A 27,565-nucleotide genomic window follows, 5' to 3' on the forward strand; every position below is an offset into this window, starting at 1 on the left:
TAACCTGAGACAGAATCAAGAAAATGTTTTTACTCAGGGCTGGGTAAGTAGCCTTGGTTGTTTTGGGAAGCCTAAGGCTACACAAATATCACAAACAATAAATATTCTGTGGCCACTGGAAAACTCTCTTGATATATCAATGTCTAGATATTTTGGCTCTGATGTCGAACTTTCTGAACCATGGTTTAATGGGTATGCTTAGTGTTTATCTATTAATAGGTTTATGCTACTAACAATAATGAGCAAGAACTTTGGCTGGTGTAAATTAGCATGGCTCCATCGAAATTCATGGATTTTGGGGAGAGCATAAATGTCACTTGCATAGATCATCCTGCAAGATCGGGATCTAATGTGTGAAGTTTGTAACTTGATCAATTATTGGGACCATCATGGAGTATGGGATTCCTTTCTTTGTCATCCACAGTTGGGAAGTGTGACTTAGGTGCCAAATATTAGTATTATTAAAATGGAAAACTCGCATTTCTGCAAAGTGCACAGTGCAACAGCAACACAAAAGCAATCTAAGAGATAGGAGTTTCTATTTTCTCACTTTTTCCAAGTGTTTCTATTGAATGCATATTAATTTCCGGCTTTGGAAATGGCTTCTAAACTCAAAAAACAATAAAATGTTCATGTCTTACATATATATGAATGCATACACACAGAGATGCATTAGGGAAATTAAACCATGAAAAATACTGCACTAGCATCCTTGAAGATTCACACCCACTATTTTTCCACAGCAGTACTACAGCAGGGGCAAAAGCAATGCAAGTTTCCCAAAAGTCTTGCTCAGTCCTAAACAGTATTTAAAATTTCTGCTCGTATAGCTATGCCAGCAAACCTTTTCAATGTAGACGCAGCTTATATGAGCAATAAAGTGCTACTGCTGGTATAGCTTATACCGATTCAGTGAGAATCGGCATAAGCTGTATCAGCCAAAACACGTTTCTATCCTATATAAAATGCCTCAATACTAGGGTCTTTGCATGCAGAGAAATCTTGGTTTGGAGGAAGTGGAATATCATATCCAATACTGGCAAAAGTGGCCTCAGTCTCCCTGCTCCTCTCATTAAATTGTCAACAAAGAAGACAGTCAGCACTAGCTGTCAAAGTGTTAGTTTATGATGAAGCCATCCTACCCACTGCACTAAAATGAAGCCAGTAAAACAAAAAATAGATGTCAGATGGAACAGCTTTCAGTCACTTACTTATTTATGGGTGATGACTTAGAGGCAAAAGGCTCAATAGCCATCTAATTAAATCAAGCCAGCTCTCTCTGACCAGTAGCTTAAACGTTGAAAACAGCAAACAAAAATTTGTACTCTTTGTACACTTTCATCTGGGGGATAGCTAGGATCAAGAATCCATAAAGATTTCCTAGAGTTACCCTATCTATGGAATAAAGCCAACATAATCCCTCTTTTCAGTTTACAGAATGCTTTTATGTTGCAAGCTTGTCAGTCCCTAACCTGCTTCTATAGTGTAGATAAGCTCTGCGTTTTCTCCTTTGTCTTTGTCCAAAGCAGTGACCTGCAAAACAGCAGATCCAATAGCTGCAGATTCATACACCGAGGCTTCATACAAAGGACTGGTGAAGTAGGGACTGTGATCATTGGAATCTTCCACATTTATGACGACTCTGGCGAGGTTTCTTCTATAAGGAAACTCCTGATCTCGAACCTATAGAAAAAATGCAGGAGAAACATCCTGAAATAACTTTATTAGCAGTTACAATGCACTGTACAATACAGAATTTTTCTACCTTATAGGCCATAAAATCTAAAAAAGATGGACAAAAAGAAGAGGTGGCACAAAGTGAGAAATCAAGAGGAGAAAAGGACATGGTGGGGTTTTTTTTTTTATTTAACTAATTATAAATTTATTCCTGCTGCCCTCGGACTGAAGAGAGAGATTTTAAACTCTCAAAAAATATTGCCATATCATCTCATTTGATGTTCAGTTTTGCATCTCCGTCTAGACTCCACAGGTATCCTGGAAAAGCTCTGTTGTGTTCAAAGACTGCGTCTGCTTTTCTGAAAAAAAAAATCGGAAAAGCAGATGCGGTTTTTTCGGCATTCCTGTAAACCTCATTTTACAAGGAAGAAGGGATGTTCCAAAAATTGTTTTTTTTCCTGACATTTGGTCTCATGTAGATGGGCCAAATGTTGGAAAAGCCTCTTTCGGAAGAAAAGCGGAAAAAGATACAGATTTTGTAGTTTGCAATTTGCGTATCTTTTTCCAACTTTTCTTTGTAGTGCAGACATAGCCTCCATGACAAAGGCTCAGCAATGCTGACAAATAAAATATACACTGCTATGTGCCATGAATGTCACTGTCACCAAAGTGTGGCAACTAACTACCGTGCACATCTACATAGCTTAATTCCGTTATTTCACAAAAAAAAGGTGACTGCACATACAGTAAACAGTTATGCAGTAATCTAATCATTTGCACATAAAAACCCACCACACAGGTACATGTGAATATTTGTATTGGCAAATAAGTACATTCATTTTTGAAGATCACAATACCCATGGTAAAAAGGAATGATTCTAGGAATGTTGAGCACTCTTCACTTAGACTGCCATCAGTGGGAATTGGTCAAACCTCACAGATCTGGGCCAATTATTTAGTCCTGTAGATTCTTTCACTCCCACATCCCAAATCTCAGCATTGGCTACAGCAAAGACCCTAGTGTCAGGCATAAGAGGACCCTGAATATTTTAGTGGTTCTTAAATAAAGCAAGCAAACTTTGCATCATATGGAGGTCAAACTAGGGATGTGAAGGTCTAGTCGGCTAGTGCTAGTCGCTTCCCCAGCCATTGCTGCCTCTATTAGTTAGAGGCAGCAAGGGGGGAAGGAGAACAGGGGGATACTTCAAAGTGGCAGCGCTGCACGGAGCCTGGGGTCAGCTGCTCTGTGCGGCGCTGCTGCTTTGAATGTCACAGGGATCCCAGCATCAGGTTCCTCACGGCATTTCAAAGTGGCAGCGCCACGTGGAGCCTGGGATCAGCTGGGGACTCCCCTGCTGACCTTGGGCTCCATGCAGCAGCACCTCACGGAGCCCAGGGTCAGTGGGGAGAGTCCCCAGCTGACCCCGGGTTTTGGCGCTTTTCGGAGGCACCCTTCAACTAATCAAATAGTCAATGCAAAAATGCATCAGCTATTCGATTAGTCAATTACCCGATACTTAACATCCTTAAGTCAAACACACAGTCCCAGCAATGATTTTCATGCCTCTGTTTCTTTTATAGCTGTGTCTGCATTTCTTCTTACTCCTGTCACATCCCACTCATAACAAGCCTGCCTTCTCTTGGAGCTCTGCTTGCCTGAAGATGAATAGAGGATGGTGCCTTGGTTGTTTCCTCCTAAAGCTAGCCTTGCATCTGACAAGCTATACAGTGCTGCTTCAAAGGGCTTATTCTGCAGGGCTCTTAGACGGCTAAAGAAAATTAGAAGGTTACAGTGTTTAAGCTAAATGAGGTTTTTGTTTTGAAATTAATCCCCACTTCATAATATGCGACCTCCACACTAAAACAGAACAACTTCAGCTCTATAATTTAGGCACATTGACCATACAAACCAACAATTAATTTTTTCTCTGCCTGCTCCAATATCTGAAAACATAGCTAAAAGCTGTTTGGTACGTGAATATTCTACTACCTTGAAATAAACCTAAGTACACTATAAACCACTCTGCCATGCTTCCAAAGGCTGCAGTTTTGTGAATGGCAAGAAATCAATCCTTCTATGACCAACCTCTCAAACAATTTTTAGCATCTCTTCAGAAACTCTACAAATTATCTCCAATGAAAGGACTAGTTGTCGAGACATAAAAATATTTCTTGCTTGTTCTCCCTCAAGATGGCAAACCATTTCACAATAGATAAAATGTTTTGGTAATATGTCTTGCAGAATTTAAATGAAAAATACAAAATCAGAGCATAGCAGTTCAGGAAAAGATTAATTTAATTACCATTTACCACACTGAAAATTCTCTGCTCATCCAAAGACTAAAGCAAATATACAACTTCAATATCAATGACTGTGTTCTAGGTATCAATCTTACATTCCATTCTTACCATTACATTAAGGATGTGCTTATCTTGAGCTTCATGGTCTAATCTCTCAGCAGTGTATAATACTCCTGTGCTGGCATCAATTCTAAATTTTCTCATACTGACTGAATCAATGCTGCTGTGAATAGTGTAGCTCAACTTGTGTTTCTCGTCCCTGTCTATAGCTTCGACCTGCAGTATCTCTGTATCAGGGAGAATGTCTTCTGAAATCGTGACGTCATAACTTGGTTGAGAGAATTCCGGGCCATTATCATTGTTATCCAATACTCTGATAAAAACCTACAGTTAACACAAAATAAATAGATAGATAAATCAACTCTGACTACACATTATTGAAATCAAGTAAGTTCACTCAATAGGCACTTAAAAATATTATTTGTTTAACACAACTGAACAGTAGGTTAGTCATATTTATGCTAGGGCACAGGAATCAAGAGACATTATTTAATCTTAAACAGTCACCTCCACAAACAAAATAAATAGCAAGCAAATTCTATGGGAAAGCTAACTGATCCTAATTAAAGTGACCTACCTTAGAGAGGACATTTAATTGGCTAAAAAAAAGATTCACAACCCCAAGGTTTCCAGCAAAAATTGGGGTGACTTAGCATTTTGGAACTTGGCATTGCTATAAAGAGATTAGCTTTGTGTGAGTTGTATGCACATTCTGAGCATTTTTTTCACATTATCAAGGCCACAAATCTGATCATTTTCCTGTGTTTCCTGTTCTCTTATCAGTCTAAGCATTCATTATATCCTGTATCCTTCTCTGTCCCCACATACTGCACTGTGATGTACTATCAGTCAGTATGTTGGCATCCAGACATAACAGTCATGGGTACTGCAGGTGTTCACCACATTCTAAGAAACAATCTTACTGTAGGAGTGGGAATTTGGGCCAACGATCAATTCAAGGCTACCCAGATCTATAATCAGGTAAACAGGACCACATTTCCAACCTAAGGGCACTGGCTAAACGGCACATTTATTTAGAAGTAACTTACATTTCCATCAGAGCGGTAGTCATGTTAGTCTGTAATTTTGAACACAATGAGTAGTCCTATTGTAGTCCCCTTACAAAAGGGGCCTTGTTTTTTTTTTTGGGGGGGGGGGGGAGGGGGGGTCTGGAAAAGACTGTGTGCTGCAATTCAGACTACAATTCCCATGAGCCCTTGGGAAAAACAGGAAGGAAGGACTCTGGTATGGAAGATCTCTCCCTCTCCATGTGCATGAGAAGAGAGGCCTAGCAGTCTGGAACTCAGCTCCTGGAGTTTGGAATAGAAGGGGAGCCAGGCTGCTGTGGAGCAGTTTGATCCAGTCCAGGGGCTGTTAGAGTGCAGTTACAGACTGGGACTAGATGCCTATGGAACTGGAATCTAGCAGGCTGCTTCTGATAGGCACAGCATGAGGCAGGAAGTAACTGGGCCTGGTTGAGAACGTGCTGCCTGGGACAGAGCTGCTGTCTAGCTTGGACTGAATCTCCACTACAGCTGCAGTTCTTCAAGCGCACCTACGCAAGCAAGAGTCTGGGACTGTGAGTCCAGGGGTGTGCACACTCTGGAGTGGAATCAATATTGTTAATACAAATGTTAGAAATATGAGTCCCAATTATTGTGTGCACTGTGTTAATGCTATTCAATGTTAATCTGTTAAACCCTGTTTATTTAAGTTAAGTAAAGATTGTTTATTTTAATGTAGTCTATTAGATGTATATGATTTGTTGTTGTTCTGGAATTAGATCCAGATTATAGCTGGAATGAGTATATTCCTGGAGGCTCTCAAGGCACACCACTGAGTGTGTACAAGGCCAGCCAGGTGGAGGCACTGCCATTTTACATTCATTATGAGCAAGGGACAGCAGCAAAGGGGTGGAAAGGGCTTTCCCCAACTAAACACCATCACCACTGGGGTGCTCAGGAACTCCTTTTTGGTTAAAACCATCAGGTGCCCAGGCATACTTATGAGTGTGACCTGCTCCCGAGTAACCCGGGGAGGAAAAAGGCACTATGGCACCTTAGAAACTATAAAAAATATATAGTATCATGAACTTTTGTGGGTAAGACCCACTTTATCAGAGGAGCTGGAATAAATAACAGAAACCAAGGTATCTATGACAGAAAAAGAAGTACCTGTCAATTGTAGGACCCGTATTAATGAGGCTAATTAAGTGGACTGGATTTGTCCCATTCATAGATGTGAAAATGTGACTGTCAAAGGCAGGGGAAATTGGCTTTGTAATGTGTTAACCAGTTAATGTTTTTATTCAAGCCCAGGGTAACAGTGTCAAATATGAAATCCCCTCCTGACTATGCTGTGCTTGGGGCATTAGCCTTTATCACCCATGTATTCAATTTCCCCTCACACACTTCTGTGCTTCGCCTTTACCCCTGTCCTTTGTCTAAAGCCTGGGAGGAGCCTCCCATAAAAATCTGAACAGACACTTCACTGCCCTCTTTAAATCCCTCCTTACAAGTCAACTACAAAGTGATGCCCACACAACACTGATCAGTGGTCTGATGAAAATGTTGGGTATTCTACTGTTGGTAATGGCTCACTGTTAACCGGCTCTATCTCCATGAGGTTATTGAATCCATCTGCTCCCTCTCCTCATAGGTTAAAGGCAGGGCTCTCTTTGCATATAATGATATATGCATGTGTAGTGCCAAGAACAAGAGGGCCCCAAATCCTGACTGGGAGCTCTAGATGCTTCCACAATTCAAATGGTTGATAATCATCACCCCCACCTTCAAGTTTTTGCCAATATGTAACCATAAGTATACCACAAAATGTGTCTAGCACTAGCTGAAGAATCAGACCCCTGCTATGGGTCTGGTTTCAAGCCTGCATAATCTATTGATTACTTCTGAAACCTTGGCTGCACAATCATAGAAGAGGGCAAAAAAAAAGTGTTTGTTACACTGACAACAACAAATACAGCTGCACCTTTCATTGCATTGGGGAAAAACATTCTCTGCTGCAGAGGATGTCTGGGAAACTCGATACACTTATACAAAGAATGCGTGTAACACTGTAGATGAAGAATAATATATCACAGGAGGGAATCCATCATTTAAAAAAAAAATAGTCCTCACAGGCTGCCAGCCGTAAATGGACTGATCCTATTATTCAAAAGTTTTAGAAAGAGATAAGAGAATGGACTGAAACACTGTCTAGGAGATGTAGTTATAAATAGGGGTGAAAGTAAGCTGGTGAGTCCTGACACCTTGCTCCAGCACAAGGAACTGGAGGGCTGGGACACTTTGCCACAGTGGAAGGCATGGCATGCTCCCAGCCCAGCTACCAGTCGGCTGCTGTACTAAGCAGCAGGCAGCCAGGAAGCTGAAAGGGACTGGCGGGAAAGAGGGGGAGTGGGGCACCCCACACCGGGCTGGGACTGCCCTAGACCCGAGCCTCCTCCAGAGTGCCACTTTGGAAGGGTGGGGAGGGGGTGCAGAGGAGGGAGGGGAGCTGAAGCTCCTCCCTCTCAGATTCATACGGGGACATGACTAGTTGTTCCCTTCCCATCAGGGAGCAAGGGGAAAGTGCAGTTTGCTGCATTCCTCTCACTCTGGCTGGGAATGGCAAGGGATGGACGAGCTGTGCACTTTCCTTTTGGCTCCCTGACAGCACCAGGAAGGGGAACAGCAAGCAGCATCCCAGTATGAATCTTGGGGGGAAGGGGAGCTTCAGCCCCCCTTACACTCAGACACTTGCCCTGAGCTGCTCCTCAGCCCCAACCCTGACTCCTGCACTGTCCACAGCCACCCCAACCGCCTGCCCTGAACGCCTCCTTCACACTCCCTACCCTCATTCCTGCACTGCCAACACCTTCAGTTCCCTGCCCGGAGCCCTCCAGATCCACAAGCACCTGCCCAACTCCTGCATTCCCCCCCCACTTCCAGCCTCCTGCCCTGGGTCCCCCACACGTTCAAGTCCCTGCACAATTCTTGCATTCCCCACATTCCCTCTCCCTGCCCCAAGCTCCCCCACATCCCAACACTCCCCAACATCCTGCCTGGAGCCCTCCACACTCTACCCACACTTACATTTCTTACAGGTACTGTTGTATCATGACTTCGCCAACCCCATGCTCTGAGGTCCCTCTCCCCGGGACTGTTCCAATACAATAGGACCTATACGGAATTTAAGTTACTTTCAGCCCCGGTTATAAACCAAGTGCATGTCTGCTGGGTGAACTGCCTATCCTCTGGGACACTACCTCTCGCATTAAGAAGTGCCTCAACCTAGTCCTTGTGCACCAGGAAGAGTTCATTACAGTGCTGGATCCAGCCCAGCTCACCCACACTTTTTTGTTTTAGTGGAGGAAAAATGTGTTTAATCTGATACCACAGTACCACATGAAAAGACATTGGCCTCAGAGGGAAATTAAACTTTTGATTTCCAGGTCTGGAAGGCTTTCTTGAAGGGTTTCTGGAAGGCTTACTTTACCAGAGAGCACAAGCAGTTGCGAACACCAAACACAATGACCTAGCCTGAGGACTAAAAAAGCAGTTGCAATGAAATGGGCTATAACTAAAAGCTATTATAAAGGACTTAGCATGTGACTATGCATTTGGGAAAGTTTACGCTTTGATAGCTTATGTAGATATGGAGATGGGAGGAAGCTGTATTAGGTTATTTGTTGGTGGGTGACAGAGAGAAGTGTACTCAGATCTATAATTATGACTAATCTCCCATACTCTTTGCAGTTTGATTTTTGTTAATATACATAATGCATCGGGCTATGTTTCTAACCTCATTAAGATAAATTAATCCTTAAAAAAATGATGTAGCACTTAGAGATTTTAGATGTATTAAAACATGAGAAAAGATTTGAAATAAAAAAATAAAGGTCCTAATTCTGCTCTACATACACTCACAGTAAGGTTACCTGATCAACAGCTTGCTCCTTTCTTAGCATGGGAAGGAGACACTGAAGCAATGTGCATGTGGAAGAGTATAATGGGAATATGATCTCCAGCATCTAACACTTAATAAGAAAACTATTCAAATAGAACATTCCCTAAGAGCCATGACACTTTCAACCTTTGACCCATGCTACTGTAAAGCAGTATGATTATTTTTTGCTGCATTTTTAAACACGGACTATAAGGAAAAGAGATTTATTTTGGTACTGATTTAATTAGTGGCCAGGAGATTTGTCATACATCAGTTATTTTAGACATTCTAATTGAGAAGTGAACACTTTTCCAAACGTTAAACAGAATTTCAATGAAATGCTGAGTATATTAAATTGCACAGCTATTATTACAGCATGGATTACATTCATTTTGGGATCATTACTTCTTGCCACGTGAGGGTTTTTTCTAAACTAATGTTAGAGGTAGCTCAATCCACTCACTCCATAGGAAACAATGGCTATGCAAATGTGAGAGTTCACAGTGAGTAGTCTTTAACAGCACTGAATTACTTGCTACAAAGGGGACATTAAACCACCAACACCATTGTGGCTGTGTTGTGTAAGATTATACAAACTGCATGGGTGCCTCCTGCCAGTTTATGTGCAGGGTTTCTGCTTCCATTGTGGCAATCATTAAAGTAGGTGCAATATCCCAACCCAGTGATGTGCACATGCCTTGATTCACCACCTCAACTGTGCAATCACAACTCCTTCATCTATTATATCATTCAATCTCAAACTAAATAGTGCTTAGCTGGGTCAACATCAAAAGACCAAAATGTAAACCAAGATGCTACAGACGATCATAGCAGTAATTAATTAAGTGCATTCTCTCTGATACAGCTCTGAATCAATGCTCCAGTGCATTGTTAGGAACCACTGGGGTGCTCCTGGGATAACACATAAAAACTGAGATTTCAATGAGCTATGATCATTAAAAATCCCATGGAAATTTGCACTTTAAATGTCCTTGGTAGTTTCATAGATAGTTTCTCTTCACTTTCTGTCCTGAACTGTTATGAAATCTGGATAGTTGCTATTTAATGGCTGCCAACTTCCTTTCGAAAGATGACTTCATTTTAGTGGTATGCGAAGGAATCCATAGTTCAAAACGTACTATTTATTATGTACTTTGAATTTCTATAGCACCTTCCCATCTGGAGATCTTATAGCGTGTTACGGACATTAATGACTGAAGATGACACTATTAACTTCAATTTAGTCCATTAAATAGTAATTTTGGGTTCTGTCACCTGCCCATCTATATCCCTGCCAATTTGTTATGGTTTTATAATCAATTTTTCCTGTTACTTATCATGTTCTCTCCTCTATTGCTGTGTGAAAGTCCTCTCCCCACCCAAACAAAAACATTGGAAACTGACTGTACATCGGAAAACTGACTATACACAAACTGTTGCCAAATCCTCACACCAAACACGTATATAATTTTGTTTTTTCCAACTTCTTTACATTCTAGTAATTTTAGAAGTCACATGTTAAAATAATAGGTAAATCATTTAGACAGGTTTGATTTTTAAGCTGATGGTGTCCCAATAAGCCTCAATCTTTTGAAAGGTAAGCCAGCAGTCTGTAACATTACTGCTTAAAACCTGGTGCAAGACCTTTGCAATGACTATAGGTATTTGATTTCCTTAACTATTTCAACTCTCTCCTCTTTCTTTTCTTCTTATACAGGCAGTCCCCGGGTTACATGGATCCGACTTACATCGGATCCCTACTTACAAACGGGGTGAGGCAACCCCGCACTAGCTGCTTCCCCCCAGCAGACTAGGGAGACGTGAAGCTAGCGCTCCCCTCCCCAGCAGACCAGGGAGACGTGGAGCGGCTTTTCTCAGCAGACACCTCAGCTTGAGAATAAAGGACTGAGGGAAGTGAGGTGTGGGAGAATAAAATTGAGCTCTGGAGAAATGTTTGGCTAGAGTTTCCCCTACAATATGTACCAGTTCTGACTTACATACAAATTCAACTTAAGAACAAATCTACAGTCCCTAGCTTGTATGTAACCCGGGGACTGCCTGTAAATATTAATATTAGATACTACGGGATTGGCAATAGCATAATTATTGGGTAAGATTCTGAGTTATATCTTGATCTGGCTATGAGGCTGATTTGGGGATTAGAAGAACCTTTTTTAAAATAACTAGTTTTAAATAACTAAACATCATAAAGTCTAATGTCTGGGTGGTGAAATGAGTGCTGGAATGCCCTAAGAAACTACAGTCTGGACTTCTTTGTTAACCAGCGTGGTGAGATAGCAATATACTTTTGTAACTGACTTGGTATATCTAATGGAAGAATAATAGTCAGTCTGGGCGGCCTGTCCTATTTCTCAGCTGTTCATCCTGAATCTGGTGTCTTCAGCTGTGACCCATTAGGGCATGGCAATAGGCTGTTAAATGACTTATCTATTTCTGGGGCTGGGTCTGGGGCAGGGCTGGGAATGGAATCCAGATCACTTGAGTCTCAGAGGTCTATTTCTGATCTATTTCCTCGTTAGTCCTGTCACCTTACAAAGTTTCCTTATCTTGCAGAAGATTTCCTGCATTTCAGGATGACTTTTATACAATAAAAATGAGTTCCAGAGGGGAAAAATCCTTCTCTTCCAAAAGGGAACAATGTTAAGGTAACATGAACACTGCACACATACAAGTGGGTCTTGATTACACATATGTGGGTAACATTAAATAAGGTGAGCTGAATTCAGAATATTCATGTAGGGATTAATTGCGGAAGAACTTTGTATGTGCAAGTTTAGGGGTGGTGAGGCCTGCATTCTTTCCCCCCTTTCTCTATATCTGATGAGCCAGAAGCAAGTCTTTGAGAACATACGCCATTTAAGATAAGCATTGTTGCCAGTATAGCAAGAACAAGTATAAGATAAGGGTAAAGGGCAAGAACGCATAAGCAAATCTGTTTACCCTAACATACTGATCACGTAAACAAGGCCAAAGAACAAGTAGAACTAGATCAGAACCAGATCGATAACTAACAGCTAAGCCGTACATCAGCACGTAATGAGTAACCCCTGGAAATTTCCAAACTGCAAAACAAGGCAAGAGAACTGTATTTAAGGCTGCACCAAAAACCGGCAATTTGGACTTTACCAATGGGTTTTGGGTACCGGTGCCTCAGAAACTGAGACAACTTCCCACTTCGTCCATAGCCGACTTGGGATCCCCGGCAAGCAGGAAGGGACGTAAGATATGCCACTTCTTTGTTATGTTGCTCTTTTAGTTAAGGGGGGCAGCTGTTAGCTGTCAGGAAATAAACTACTTGTGTTTGACAGATACCTGTGTAGCGTCCTTTGTACTTTGAGAACCTAGTGTCGGATCTGAGACTTATTCTTGCCGACAACAACTCATGTGAGTAAAGTTACTCAAATACACAAGTATTTACCAGATTGTGCAAGAGTTGAGAAGTGAAATCCTGGACCCATTGACTTCAGTGCAGCCAGGATTTCACTCCTGAAGCCTTAAAACCTAACCATCCTACCATAAAGGAAGTGTCTTATGTTTTTAAAAGAATGACATCTTATTAAAAGAACTGGACCCAAGACTAACAATGAATGTGTTGTTGTATGTTTCAAACACGTTTCTTTTTTTCCCAATTGAAAAATCGGACATGAAACTGCCATTCATTAGTGTCACTTCATGGGTCAAGCAAGCTTGTAATCAGACAAAGATTCATTGGCACACCTCAAGACTGGCTTTGAAAAACATGTAGATACTAGCCAGGCCTGCTGATGGGGACGGGGAGTGGGACAAAGGGGAGGGCTCAGCAATTCAAAAGGGTCCAGGCTCCCAACTGCCGCTGCTCTTAACATTGCTGCTGGAGCAACGCACAGCATGCTCTGAGCAGCAGCTCTCCACGGTCTGGGCGGCCATGAGGACTGGCTGCCCCCGGCCATGCCCTTCTACCCAAGCCCCCCTCCTTCTGGAAGCATGGAACATGGCTCCCCCTCCCCCACACACACCTTGCCCTGGGGTTGACAGGGGCTGCTGGCTCCCTTGATACTAGATGCAGCTGCCCAAAGTTGTTGTCAATTTGATGGACAACAATCAAATGTTAATATCATAAGTTAGTGGAGCACTATGCAGTCACAATTCCTATTCTCTAAAATAAAATGATTTTTAAAATTCTACATTCTGTTTCCACAACGAGAGGCAATGAAAATTTTTAATGCTTGTGTTCCGTTAAATAGCGATGGCCTCGGGCATTCCTCTTTACTGAGGTCACCCATAAAAATCACTTTTCATATGCAAACGTTATCTGAAAGACTTTATCCAAGCTCATAAAGCAAACTTCCAGCCCAGCAATCCTTGCCCAGATATCCTTGAAACCTAATATCTTTTCCAATATGTAGCAGGCTCTACAAAAGCTTGCCCATTTCTGGTTACATTGTCCACGGTCTCATTTGCAGTCCGAACAAGTGTCTCGCTATAAAAGATCTCCTTCTCCCTACTCACTTCCTATTTCCCACAGTTAAAGCAAATTTCAAATAAAGGACCTCGTGGAGCTCCAAGCTTATAAATTAGGCAAAGTAACTCTCAGAGCAATACCAGAGACTTTGTATTCAAAATGGCAAGTGACAGGCCTAGAGAAATACAATCAAATCAAAGCAGAACAAAGCCTAATGCAGGAAGTCTCTCTAAAGCTGTTTTTAATGTTGCCCATCACAAATACTTCTGGTTGAGGGAAAACATAGTTGAATAAAAACTGGACACATGCCAGGAGCTGCTTTACAGATATTTGAGGCTGGAAGAATCCTCTTGGGCTAATTGCTTGGTCAGGGCACTATGTTGTAGTACAACCTATTAAGTGCCTGAATTGCTGCAACTCAGCTTACGCTTTTGTATGGGTTTTGAAAACCTACTTTGATTTAATATTGCTTTCGAAAGCATTACCACACAAGCTTATTTGCTACATCTTGAAAAGGTGTTTTTTTCCCTCCCGCTCTTCTAAACTTTGAATACAAATGCAAGCAATTCCTGCACCATCTTCAGTGGCCAGCCATTCATGCTTTAACATTGTTGAATGTATGCTGAAACAGAAATGAAACACTACACATGGCCTCCACTTTACAGACTGGCATGTGGTAAGATAGTTTCAGGGGTTGTGCATGAGGAAAAAGCATGGTTGAGGAGACAGGTGATTCTAGTTCTAGGGTACTGCCCCACCTAAAAAAGTAAAGAACTGAATTAAAACAAAATGTAACTTCATCTCAGTTCTGTGCACTACTGAAAGCTACTAATGTAACAGCACAGATAAGACTTCTAGAATTGTGATTCATCTGAGAACAGCTCTGACAGTGACCTAGAGCGTGCAACATCAGTGCCATCAGGAGACAGCAGAAAAAGGACTTCAGTGAAGGTTCCAGTTTGTTTAACAACTAGCAAGCTGGTGAAGGGCTGAAAGAAATTTTAATGTGCATACACAGAGCTATAGAGGGCGACAATGCTTCACCTATGTTTTGATCCAGAGCCACTGCAAGTTGAAGGCAAGCCTTTTGACATTATGCAACAACAACCATGTGAAAGATCACTATGATTTATTAGGTATTCACTTCAGCAAAACTCTTTCCTAAAATAAACATGTGCCCTGTACAAAGACAAGTTCTACATCCTGAATGTGCCATCTAAAGGATTCTAATGAGCAGAAAAATTCCATGGCTTTCTGCAGACAGGAGGAGAAAGATCCATGAACAATAGCTCTGTTGAGACTCATTCAACCGGAAGACAATTTGGCTGGGCTGGGCAAAAGCATTTTTAACAAGAACTACAAATATTGCTCATGGAAAAAAACGTGTGGGAGTAGGAAGCTGCAGTATTGCCAGCCCTAAGCATTCATAAAGCATGAACCAAATCACCAAAAATCATGAGACTGGTTTATAAATAATGAGATCTGTAGCTTAAAAACAATATATCTAGGCTTTTTTTTCTGTACGGTCTGTTTTTTGAGCCTTCAGGGTTCCTATTTTCTCTCAATTATGAGGAATACAAATTTTGTTCATTACAAAAACCAAGAGGAAGTAGTATTTCTGAAATGCCTGCAAGTTGCACGGAGACTACTTATAATCATCATAACAGAGGCTCAAACTAACTATATACTGCTTCTTAAAAAAAATGGTAAGAGGACACAAATATGCCACTGTGATTAAACAAGAGAGTAAAAGAAGTGGTGTTACCTACCAGCCCTGTGCTCTTGGGGAGCCAAGGAGTGACACTCATGGAAAACTATCCTCCCTCACCTTCCCTTAGGCCTTTGCTAGAATCAGACAAAGCAATGAAAAGGCCAGGGAAGACACACCTAAACTAATTAAGGAAACACCCCAGCCTCATCTGCATTGAAGATCAAACAGAGGGACATCTCATTAGCATACAGAATGGAGACCAGCTCTTCCAAGGCAGGAACCGCAGAGAACTATGGGATACCGAAAGCAGAGAAGCACTGCCTGATGGGAAATCTCTACTCCAGATGTTAATGAACCCAGGCCTGCTCACACCCAAATTAGTCATTATCAGACCAATTCTAGTAACTATCCTATTGACATCCAAAATACTGAAACTGCCTAGTTTCACTGTGAGCTCCTTCAAGGAACATCACCCATAACCAAGGTGATCAGTCTCTATTGTCTCACCTCTTTCTCTTTCAACTATTGTCCTATCCCTATAAAAACTCCTACCTTTGCCCAAGAAAAACTGTTCCGATACCTGGATTTAAACTGCATCAATTCCATAGAGACTTCTTCATCTCCTTTCTGATCATGCTGGGGGCTCTGCTCGTCTCCTGCCCTCTGGACCCCCGGCTACCATCATCATCTGGGAACCCAGATCTGTGCAAGCTCCAGGGAGTGGTGAGGTCTCTCTCTTCCTCACTTTCTCTCCCCTCCCCGCCCCTCCTCCAACTACCTATCTCTAATCCTAGCCTCCTGACTCTGCCCTATGTAAACTGTTATATGGTTAGCTAGCCCTAACATCTGTAATCAGTTCCAATTTAGATTTAATATTGTAACTGTTATGTGTGTTTGGCTCCCTATATATAAAATAAATAACTTTCATTGTTAAGCTGGTTACTTCTCTCTCTCTCTTTCGCTCACTCTTCCTCAAGGGGCGTTGTTGCAGAGCAAATGGGGAAGCCAAAAGCTAAAGATCCCTGTATTGCCCAAAATCTTGTGGGGTTTGCTCTTGTAATTTATCAGTGAATGACTGTGGTGTGAAAGTGGGGATAGGGGGTGCTGAACCTGGGGGCTTATGAGGATGGCAGCTTAAAGTGCTGTTTAATCCAGCCCACTGAGTCCAAAGGCTCATGAGGGTGCAGTGTGCCACTGTTGTTAACCCAGCCTGCTGAATCCAGGGACATATGAGGGGTCGCTTGTGAGTGCCGAGTACCCAGTCCTTTCAGGCGTGCTCTGTTAGTGGGTGTGAGCATCTGTGTGTGTTGCTAAGGTGGGAAGAACCTCATCCTGAGGAACCTAGTTCCTGCAGGAGAGCTCCAGTGGGAGGGGGAATTGACAGCAGGGAGAGAATTCAGCTCCATATGAGAGCACAAGTGAGCACAAGCAGCACACTGATAAAATTGTTAACCTCCCGCCAGTCCCATAAGAGTAACCCTAATAAATGAGCATACCTCAGAGTATTGGGCAAATCTGGTAACAGTGGTATGGGACAAAAAAGCAACCTTTAAAAACTAGAAGTCAAGCCCTACTGAGAAAACCAGAAAGGAACATAAACTCTGGCAAGTCCAGTGTGGAAGTACAGGTTGGACCTCCCTGGACCGGCGCCCGCAGGACCTGACCAGTCTTGGATGAGGGATTTTGCCAGACCAGGGGAGATCATATCTGGCTCCCCTGCTACTGGCTCCCTTGACCGGCTGCCGGCCTCCTGGCCCTCTCCCCCTTGTCAACAGTCTCACTGCCCTGCCACTCCCCCCACCTCCTTTCCTGCTACACTGGGCAGCCCAACTGCAGCCCTGCTCCTTGCATGCTGGGCTCCTGGCCCCACCGGGCTGCCCCACTATGCTCCTGGCCTTGCCAGGCAGCCCCTTTGGGATGTGCCTGGCTACCCAGACATGGTGCAGTGGGCAGCCCAGCTGCGGGGAGCCCAGCTGCCAGCCATCCACCTGGACTCTCTGGTCCTGGAACATCCATGGTCCTGCTGAATGACGGATGTTGCTGGACCAGGGAATCCGGGATAACAGAAGTTCAACCAAAAAATAATTTGAAGGGAAACTAGCAAAAGACACAAAACCTAACAACAATGTATTTAAAGTACATCAGAAGCAGGAACCTGCCAAACAACTATGGGGCCACTGGATCAAGGAGCTAAAATTGCTCCCAAAGACAAGGCATTGTGGAGATGCTAAATGAACTCTGTGCATCCGTCTTTGCTGCAAAGAATGTGGGGAAGATTCCTACACCTGAGCCATTCTTTTAGGTGACAGATCTGAGGAACTGTCCCACACTGAGATGCCAACAGAGGTAGTTTTGGGGAAAAAAATCAGTACAATAAACAGTAATAAGTCCCCAGAACCAGTAAGTATTTGCCCAAGAATTCTGAAGGAACTCAACCATGAAACTGCCGAACTGCTCTCTGTGGTATATAACCTATCACTTAAATCAAACTCTGTTCCAGATGTCTGGAATATAGCTAATGAAACACTAATTTTTAATAAAGGTTTCAGGAGAGATCCTGGAAAATACAGGCCAGTAAACCTAACTTCAGTATCAGGCAAACTGGCTGAAACTATAGTAAAAAACAGATTTATCAGACACATAGGTGAACACAATTTGTTTGTTGGGAAAGAGTCAATACAGTTTTTGTTAAGGGAAATCATGCCTCAGTAATCTCTCATTAGCTTCAGAGGGGTAGCCCAGTTAGTCTGTAACAGGAAAAACTTAAAAAACAACAAATAGTTTGGAAGCACTTTAAAGACTAACAAAACATATAGATGGTATCATGTGCTTTTGTGGGCATAGCCCACTTCTTCAGATGACTGGAGTGTTTGATGTCCAGAACCAATAATAAATGGGAGAAGGAGCAGGGGGAGAAGGTGGGAGGTGAGGGAAGGGGTGGAGAAGGAAAAAAATTTGGAGGGGGAGGGGAGAAAAAGAGGCAGTGGGTAGATAAGTTTCAAAGGGAAAGCAGAGCCAATTTGTAACAGGAAAAACTGAAAAACAACAGATAGTCTATTAGCACCTTAAAGACTAGATAGTTAAAAGAGGCTGATAAGAACCATTAGTTTGCACTTGAAGAGGAAGAATACTAACAACAGATTCTATACAGACATCAAGAACCATTGGCACCTTCATTGGTTGGTTGATAATATCCCAGCCATCTAATATCCCAATTTAAACCATCTGCATGTGAATTAAACGTGTGAATAAAGTGGAGTTCCTTTACTTCACTGTGTATTTGGAGGTTAAAGGGTTTCCCAACAGGTTTCCGTGTGTTCCCTTCTTGGATATCTGATTTGTGTCCATTAATTCTTCCCCATATGGACTGTCCAGTTTGTCCGATGTATATTGCAGTGGGGCATTATCTACCCACTGCCTCTTTTTCTTCTCCTCCCCCCCTCCAATTTTTTTTCCTTCTCCTTTTCCCCATTTATTCTTGGTTCTGGACATTCAACACTCAGGTCATCTGAAGAAGTGGACTGTGCCCACGAAAACTCATGATACCATCTACATGTTTTGTTAGCCTTTAAAGTGCTACCAGAATATTTGTTGTTTCTTAAATTAATCTCTCAATGTCCTTTGAGAGTGCCAACAAGCATGTGGAAAAATATAGCACCCCTGGACTTCCACAAGAACCCACACCAACGGTTCTTAAGGAAAGTTATCAATCTTAGGATAAGAGGGAAGGTTCTCTCATGGATTAACAACTGGTTAAAAGACAGGAAACTAAGGATCGGAATAAATGGACAGTTTTCAGAATGGTGAGAGGCAAATAGCGCTGTCTACCAGAGATCTGTACTGGGACTCATGCTATGCAAAATACCCATTAAATGGTCTGGAAAGTGAGCAAACAGTGAGGTGGCAAAGTATGCAGATGATAGTGGATTACTCAAAATTCTTAGCTCAAAATCTATGAAGAGTTACAAAGAAATCTCACAAAACTGACTAGGCAGCAAAGTGGCAGATGAAATTTGGTGTTGATAAGTACAAAATAATGCTCACTGGAAATAATAAGTATATTTACAAAATGAGAGAGTCTAAATTAGCTGTTGCTACTAAGAAAGAGTCCTTGGAGTTACTATGGCTAGTTCTCTGAAAACATGTGCTTCAAGTTCAGTGGAAGTCAAAAAAGCTAACATAATGTAGGGAACCATTAGAAAAGGACAGATAGTAAAACAGAAAATATAATGTCACTATATATATCCATGGTGTGTCCAAACCTTGAACATTGTGTTCAGTTCTGGTGTCTTATTTAAAAAAAAAGATATATTAGAATTGGAAAAGGTACAGAGAAGGGCAATAAAACTTATTAGAAGTATGGAACAGCTTCCATATAAAGATTAGCTCTGTTCAGCTTAGAAAAGAGACAACAAAGGAGCATATGTTAGAGGTCTACAGAATAATGAATAGTGTGGAGAAAGGGAAGAGGAAAGTATTATTTACTTCTTCACCTAACACACAAATTGAGGGTCATCCAATTAAATAAATGGGTAGCAGATTTTAAACAAACAAAAGGATATACTTCTTCATAGTCCATCCGTGGAACTGCAAAAGCAACAAGGAGTCCTGTGGCACTTTACAGACCAACAGATGTATCGGAGCATAAGCTTTTGTTGGGCAAAGATCACTTGCAGATCCAGACTAACAGGGTTACCCTTCTAATACTGTGGAACTGGTTACTAGGGGATATTGTTTACAGTCAATCTATGGAACTTGTTGATAGGGGATGTTGTGAAAGCCAAAACTGTTAACCTGGTTCAACCCAAAATTATATAGGTTAATAGAGAGTAGATCCACTAATGGCTATTAGCCAAGATGGTCAAGAACGCAACCCCATATTCTACATGTCACTAAACCTCTGATTACCATAACTTGGGACTAGGTGACAGCTTCATAATTGTCCTGTCCTGTTCTTTCCCTCTGAAATCTAGCACTTGCCACTGTCAGAGGACACTGATCTGATCCTGCAAGGCCATATTTATGTTCTTATGTTCTCATGTAACAGCACAACTCCAAGAGCTGGGGCGTTAAGAAAAACCAACTAATAAAGTTGCAAGATTGGTAGTACTGGACCTGAAAGAAATAAATCACTCCCTGTCTACCATTCCATAACAACTTCATAGGAATTCCAAAGAAACAGAAATTGCCCCTTAAAGATGCACAGATATTGGGATACTAAGGCAGATCTAGAAAGGGATTTGCTATCCTAAATATTGGAGAAGTGGCCAGTGAGGCTGCTGATTAGAGTTGGCTGAATTTTTATCACATAAGTGATTTTCTTATCCATTTTACTTTGCTAGAAAGTGTTCAATGTTCCATTGGAAAACATGAAATGGGGCTCTATGGCTGCTTGCCTCCTGGGAAGTCTCTTGTCAATTAGACAGTCTAACAGTGAAACTGACAAAAGCTTTCCCAAAGGGTGGCCAGCCTGGACACCCTGATGCTAGCCTCTCCCCCAGGGGCTCTCTGCCTCTCCAGTCGCCACAGCTGTGGAGGAGGCTGAGTGAACAGGGTCTCTATCTCTTCATCCCCTGTACTGCAGACGAGGCAGGAAGGATAAGCATTTGCTGTGGTTTTCCAGCACCTGAGTTGGAAGGTTCTTGTGAAATTGAGTAGACATTTCCAGGTGGGCAGCCAGAAAGCTGAATTTTTCTGTTTTAGTTCTCCTAAAATTATTTTTTCTTGAAATACTTTCTTGCAAAAAAACACCAACCCTCCCCCCTTCCCCCAAATCAACCCCCAACATTTTGTCCTGGTTTGTGACAACTTTCTTTTTAAATGCCAATTTTTTCATGGGAAGGGATTTCTGTTTTCTGGACAGCTCTATTCCTGATCTTATTTCATCAGGGCTGGTCAATACTGAGAAAGGAGTGTGAAACAGGGTACCATTACCTTGATTCCCTGCCAGCAGAAGCCCCTCTTTGTTCAACTGAAGACAATATACTCCATCACCAAGAATAGTTCCTATGGCCTGTGGCTAAAACAAAGTCCAAGGGCCTTAGTTCCATGGCTGATTCAAGTGTGGGAACAGCAGATATCCCCCAAAGACCAGTGTGACAAGACAATACGTAGAAGAATCGTATTGCTCACGAACTCAGAGATAGTGTATAACTTCAGACCTTTTATAAATTATCACATTGCCTTCAACAATGATGAATTAAGTGAAGAAAAAACAAAACCCCTCCCTGGCTTGCCCCTGGCTTAGCCTTCCCAGAAGTTAATCAATCTAATAGGTATCATCATACTCACAGTCCAAAAATATATCAAGTACATCAATATTCTTCCCTGACAACTATTGCTGCCACATTGCTTGGATCATCTCAAGACTGCATTCAAATAGATCTTTGCTGCAATTAAAATGTGGTGGCTGCAGCCTTGCTGGAGGGGCAACATGGTTAGTCGGAACTGCGCATTAACACAAATAGTGTCTCACCAATTTGCATGGATCTCTGTAACTTAACATCATTTTCCCCCCGCAAATATCCTCTCACTTACATGAGAAGCTTTAAAGCAGGGATCTCAAACTCCCAGTCCATAGGCCAGTCCCGGCTGGAACAACTGCATAATCTGGTCCGGGACTTACAGCGGGTGGGGGAGGGGAGGGTTGTCCATTACCGGTACCAAGTCCTGCCCTTCCTGCCATCGCTTTGCCCTCTCCTCCCTCCCCATGACAACCCATCCCCCAAGCATGCAGCTTCAAGGATCACTGGGGGAAGGAGCCTGGCACTGCGCAGCAGCAGTGCTTGTGCCCTCCCGTCCATGGAGGCAGGAGCTGCGGGAAAGTGGAGCACACTGGGCGGGCACACTCATTCCACTTCTCTACAGCTCATCCCGTTGCAGGGAGTACAGGTGGGGAGTAACTGCTGCTGCCACGTGGCACCAGGCCCCCCTCTTGACCCTGAAGCCACATGCTCAGAGAATGGGATTCCATAGGGGAAGGAGGCCAGGGTGATGGCAGGAACGGGCAGGGCTTGAGGGCCAGTAATGGTCAGCACCCCCTTCCGCCCTCCCCCGCCATGTAAGCCCTGGGCTGTGCAATCGTTCCAGCCAGCCGATGGGCCAAGAGTTTGAGACCCTTGCATTCAGGTCTTTTTGGGTTTCTTAATTTTTTTTTCTTTTGAAAACTAATCTCTAACACAACATGGTCACATACAGCATGAAAGACCAGGGGGCAAAGGAAGTCATAGTAGTTTATCCAAATTTAATAAGTGCACAGTCCTTCTACTGAAGAACCTGAAGCTGGTATACAGGTCTTCACTGCACATCAAATTACTGAACCAAGAAAAACTTTGGGATATTTATAATGTCATTTACCACTTCTGACTGCGTAATGCACCAAATTCCAGAAAGATATAAAGAAAGAACAAGTGCTGTGGAATAAAAGGAAATATGGTTCCATTAAGCATGATGAAGATCAGCTGTTTTGTAGCAAACCCAGCATGACTGGGGTGGATGGAAGTTGGCTTCTTTAACTTTTTTTTTTTAATGAAGGGAAGGAATTTATAAATGCAGCCACTCCTTTCTGCCCCCCCCCCCCCCACTTCTTCCAGAAAAGATTTCTGAAAGTAATATTAAAAACAAGGTGGTTCTATGCCTACAGTGTAATGTCCTGGAACTCAATAGATTCTACTATTCTATTATAAATGATATATTTTGACTTAACACATGGGCGTTATTTTGTTAAATAACTGAAAGTGAGTAACACAGCTCAGATCTTTTTATCCCTTTTAAGTTGGCAAATTTAAACTTTTTAAAAAGATAAAAAACCTCTGCACAATTTTTTTTAAAGAGAATTGGAGAATGTGACTATATGCAACTCTATTCAGTTTTATCCTATTATAAATTCTCATTTCTAACATTTCACACTATACAAGAGAATTTTTTTTATTTTAATTCCTATGTTTACATAAGAAAATATAATTTCCAGAAAAAAACTAGTCAGCATTGTTCATTCTACATCACACAGGAAATGATAGTTATTGCTGTATCTTAAATTGCTCCTATTATTGTAGTATCTGAGCACCTTACAATGTTAAATGTACTCTTGCTCACAATGCACTGGTGATTTAGGGATGTTCTACTTGAGACTTTTGTTACTTTTCAAATCCAGCCTGAGATTGCTCCCAAACTACATCCAACCAAAAATAATCTGTAATTATTATTTGTAATTATTTGAATAACTCATCCAACCAAAACCAGACATTTCTGATAATGGTAAGATTTTAAAAAAGTATCTGCCATGACATCTTTTTGCATGATAAAGAAACAAATAACACTACAAGCCTAATTTTTTCATTTCCTCCGCAGGCTACTTTTAATCTGGGAGTGATATTTCCGCTGCTGTAAATTTCATCCTAACAGAATGAGATATAGGCTTCATGCACATGTCACACTCATGCTTTTTTTCTGAGTTAGGAGTCAAGGCACTAACCAATCCATACCTCTCAACTGTACCTCACTTTGACAGACATCTCTCCTTTTAGTCCCAAAGCTGTCTATGTTTCACAAAAAATCATCCCCTAACTTTTATTGTTGAAAATTACTGACATATAGAATGGAGGTTGGATAGTCACTGACACTAAAAAAAGGACCCCCACAGAACAAGTTATCTGCCTGAATAATTTGTGTTTGTCCCTCATTTTGGGTCTTTGCCATACATTATGTACCACATTTAGGCCTTGGTAGGTTGAGAGGTATGAACAGTATTAAAAATAAAGGAAGGAAAAAATGAAAAGAGACAGAAAATAATCTGCAGTATTTTACAGTAATAGCCACACACACACAAGCAGAAATACAGTTGTAAGATGAAGTCTTTTAGAACATTGTTCTATGATACAAATCTGTGCTGTCAATATCTGTGCCTAGCTCCCATCGGATATATACACCCGCAGTCGTGGGTGGAATCTTGGTTGCAGTATTAAATGTGCAAATCTCTTCAAAGCAAGTGGAAATATAATTCAAAATATTCACCAAATGCCAAATCATTTAATTTGCTCCCCAGAGAATATTTTTTCATTTTGGATGGCACAGTTATTTTGTAAAATTGCACAGATTCCAGACACAAATGAAAAACATGCACATAAATAATATGACGGTGTACCTGAGTGGTTGCAACATTTGTTCCATCGGTGACCTCCACAGTCATGTTATATATTGACCTCTGCTCTGCATCCAAGGGCTTTGCAATGACAATAGTGCCTGCGCCCTTCTCAGCATCAAAAGAACTATCGAAATTTCCTCCTAATCGTCCACAAAAACACAATCCAATTAGCTCTCTCTGGAAACTTTCCATAGACAACATATCTATGAGTATCTGTGTACTGACAACCATGTTTAGGGCCTTCTTTACACATACCCACTCAAGAGTAGTGATACTTTTTGTTCTAAAATACTTTATGTTTCAAAGCACAGTTTTGCATAGTGTAACACACATGTTATAAAAATGCCCTGAATGCAAAAGCTTCAACAATATACTTAAGTGAAGCATAATTAACCGAGTTTATAAAAAAGATTGTAAGGGTTATAAACCCACAGCAAATGTGCCCTCCAATTCTTGTAATGAACAAGCATACATTTTGATTTAAGAAATTCATTGGGAGGGAGCAGGAGGTCAATTGTGTACATTTTATGTCAATGAGCTCAAGGACTAAAAGGAATAGTTTATGATGCATTAAAAAAACAGAGAAAAGTAATGCTAATTTCTAGGACATGTAAATATTTGTCAGGAGAGGTCAAATAATATCGGTCTCTCAGGAATAATTTAAAAGATTTGACAAGGAAGACACCAAAAAAAAAAATCTAAACCAAAATAAACCTCTAGCATTTCTCTCCATATTTTATATAAGACTTGTTCAAAATACACAATTGTGCTGCCAAACCAAATTACCTACAGCAGTGCAAAAAATATTCCAGCAGCTCATAAAGTAGAAAAATGCGAACAAAAGAATAAGGGGAAGCCATAAACAACCAAAGATTAAAGGGGTACCAAGAATATTCTACCACAGCTACACTTCATAAGTGAGAACTGCTCATTGTGCAAAGATGTATGATTGCAGTAACTGCTGCTGAGCCTTCTCTCCCTCCCCCACCGCAGGGTGACCAAATGTCTCAATTTTATAGGGAGAGTCCCAATATTCGGGGCTTTGTCTTACACAGGTGTCTATTACCTCCCAGTTTGCCTTCTGGCCATCCTACTCAACTATAAAGAGGAGTTTACTATAGTTCCGATGCTGATATTTTCTGAAGCTTGGGGAGAGGGAGGAGAAGCAATAAGACTAGGCTGAGAAAGAACTCTTACGCTATTTTAATTAAATATCAGTAGCATTCCAGGAGCTCTGCATACTGGTGAGATCCAGAGGAACCTGTCTCCTGCATTGGCCCACCAGAGAGCTAAGCCTCTCAGGCACAATGCGGGCCTCCATTAAAACACTGAAATTTTATCTGCTGTGATTTACAGAGAAAAGAAGGGCTCATATTTCTCATCTCCTTTCTGTATAGCTAAATCTCTTACTGTTCCAGCCGTTAAATATACTTAACACTTTTTAATTGCTTGTGAAACCTTAACTGTCCTTGACATTTAATTAAAGTTATGGAGATACCAAGTTATTTGAAAATCTCTGTAAGATCCTATGTTTAGGGGGTATTTTTAAGTTAACCTAAAAAAGAGAGAGGTTATTTCCCAATTAATGCTTTTAATTGATTTACTGGGGAAATACTGTGTGGAAAAAAAATCAACCACAAGGAAAAATTCTTTTGAAGAAGGGAGTCTATGGTTGCAAGCAAATCTGGGCTGAAACGAAGCTAGCCTTGGGACAGAGTGCACTTTTCAAAGAGAATGTTTCACACCAATATCCATGAGAAACAAAACGAAAGACTTTAATTCAAAATGCTTAATAACCATCTTAATGAGCAACAAAAAAATCATACGTTATCAGCTCACACTTCCAAGGAAACTCTGCCTTGAAAACTTCCAAGAAGTTAAAATTGAGACATTAACAATACAGGCAGTCCCCGAGTTATGCGGATCCGACTTATGTCTGATCCGCAGTTACGAACGGAGCTTTTCTCGCCCCAGAGGACGGGAGCGTTGGGACGCCCAGATGCGCTGCGGTCCCACCGCCCGCGTCCTCCAGGGCGAAAAAAACTGCTCCGCGTCTCCCTGGTCTGCTGGGGGGGCTTCCCCCAGCAGACCAAGGAGACGGGGAGCAAAGCCTCGGAGTACGCCGGCAGCGGGACAGCCGCGGCGCGTCTGGGCTGTCCTGCTGCCCGCATGCTCTGCGGCTTTGCTCCGCGTCTCCCTGGTCTGCTGAGGAGACGCGGAGCAAAGCCGCGGAGGATGCGGGCGGGACCGTGGCGCGTCTCGGCGGTCCCGTCACCCGCGTCTCCCTGGTCTGCTGGGGGGGGGGCACAACTAGTGGGGGGGCACAGCTAGTGGCCCCCCCCCCCCCCCAGCAGACTAGGCTTTTCTGGCCGACGACGCCTGGGGTAGAGCAGCTGGGGCGCTGCCGGGTTGGTCCCGCAGCGTCAGTCCTCGGCGCTACTGGACCAACCCAGCAGCACCCCAGCTGGTCTGCCCCAGGCATCCTGATTCAGCCGCTGCTGGTCAGTTTCAGCAGCGGCTGAATCAGGACGCCTGGGGCAGAGCAGCTTGGGTGCTGCTGGGTTGGTCCAGTAGCGCCGAAAAGTGGCGCTACTGGAGCAACTCAGCAGCATCCCAGCTGCTCTGCCCCGGGCTTCCTGGAATCAGCCACTGATCAGTTTCAGCAGCATCTGACTTGGGGACGCCTGGGGTTCTTAAGTTGAATCTGTATGTAAGTCGGAACTGGAGTCCAGATTCAGCCTGTTGAAACTGATCAGCGGCTGATTCCAGGAAGCCCAGGGCAGAGCAACTCTGCCTCGAGCTTCCTGTAGTCAGCCGCTGGTCAGTTTCAGCAGCGGCTGAATCTGGACGCCAGTTCCAACTTACATACAGATTCAACTTAAGAACAAACCTACAGTCCCTATCTTGTACGTAACCCGGGGACTGTCTGTACAAGTTTTTAAATGTCTTTTCCATGCTTGCTAAATATAGTGTTTAGGAGAAGGACAATGAAGATTGTATAACACTGTGCAACAAACAACTCTCAACTTTCCTTGCTCTACAAGTCACAGACAAGGTTGACCAGCTACATAATCACAACCCTAAAAGAAAGAAATGTAATTCAATTGGATTAATAGCATAGGCTCTCACATGGCCTTCTAAAATTATGTTCATGATATATTTCTCTCCCTCTCTCCTCTTCCTTCTGTCCCTCCTACCCATCAGTAGGGGTTGAGCTGTGTTTATTTTACATGATTCAGTTTTGTATTAAATAGTGTGTTAGTGAGAA

At 42.3% G+C, this 27,565-nt stretch overlaps 1 protein-coding gene across 9 annotated transcripts in view; it reads right to left on the reverse strand.

Moving 5' to 3' along the window:
• The window catches only part of FAT3 (FAT atypical cadherin 3), a 647,479-nt gene that overhangs the window by 147,337 nt on the left and 472,577 nt on the right, over positions 1–27,565 (reverse strand). For all 9 annotated transcript variants that reach the window (XM_025188675.2, XM_075919378.1, XM_075919376.1 and 6 more), the window contains 3 exons: positions 24,298–24,437; positions 4,087–4,362; positions 1,473–1,683 (listed from right to left, as the gene is read on the reverse strand). In XM_025188675.2, the coding sequence (XP_025044460.2) occupies positions 1,473–1,683; positions 4,087–4,362; positions 24,298–24,437 (627 nt within the window). The remainder of the gene's footprint in view (positions 1–1,472; positions 1,684–4,086; positions 4,363–24,297; positions 24,438–27,565) is intronic.

The sequence above is a fragment of the Pelodiscus sinensis genome, chromosome 1 (assembly GCF_049634645.1).
Source record: "Pelodiscus sinensis isolate JC-2024 chromosome 1, ASM4963464v1, whole genome shotgun sequence".
Taxonomy (NCBI): domain Eukaryota; kingdom Metazoa; phylum Chordata; order Testudines; family Trionychidae; genus Pelodiscus; species Pelodiscus sinensis.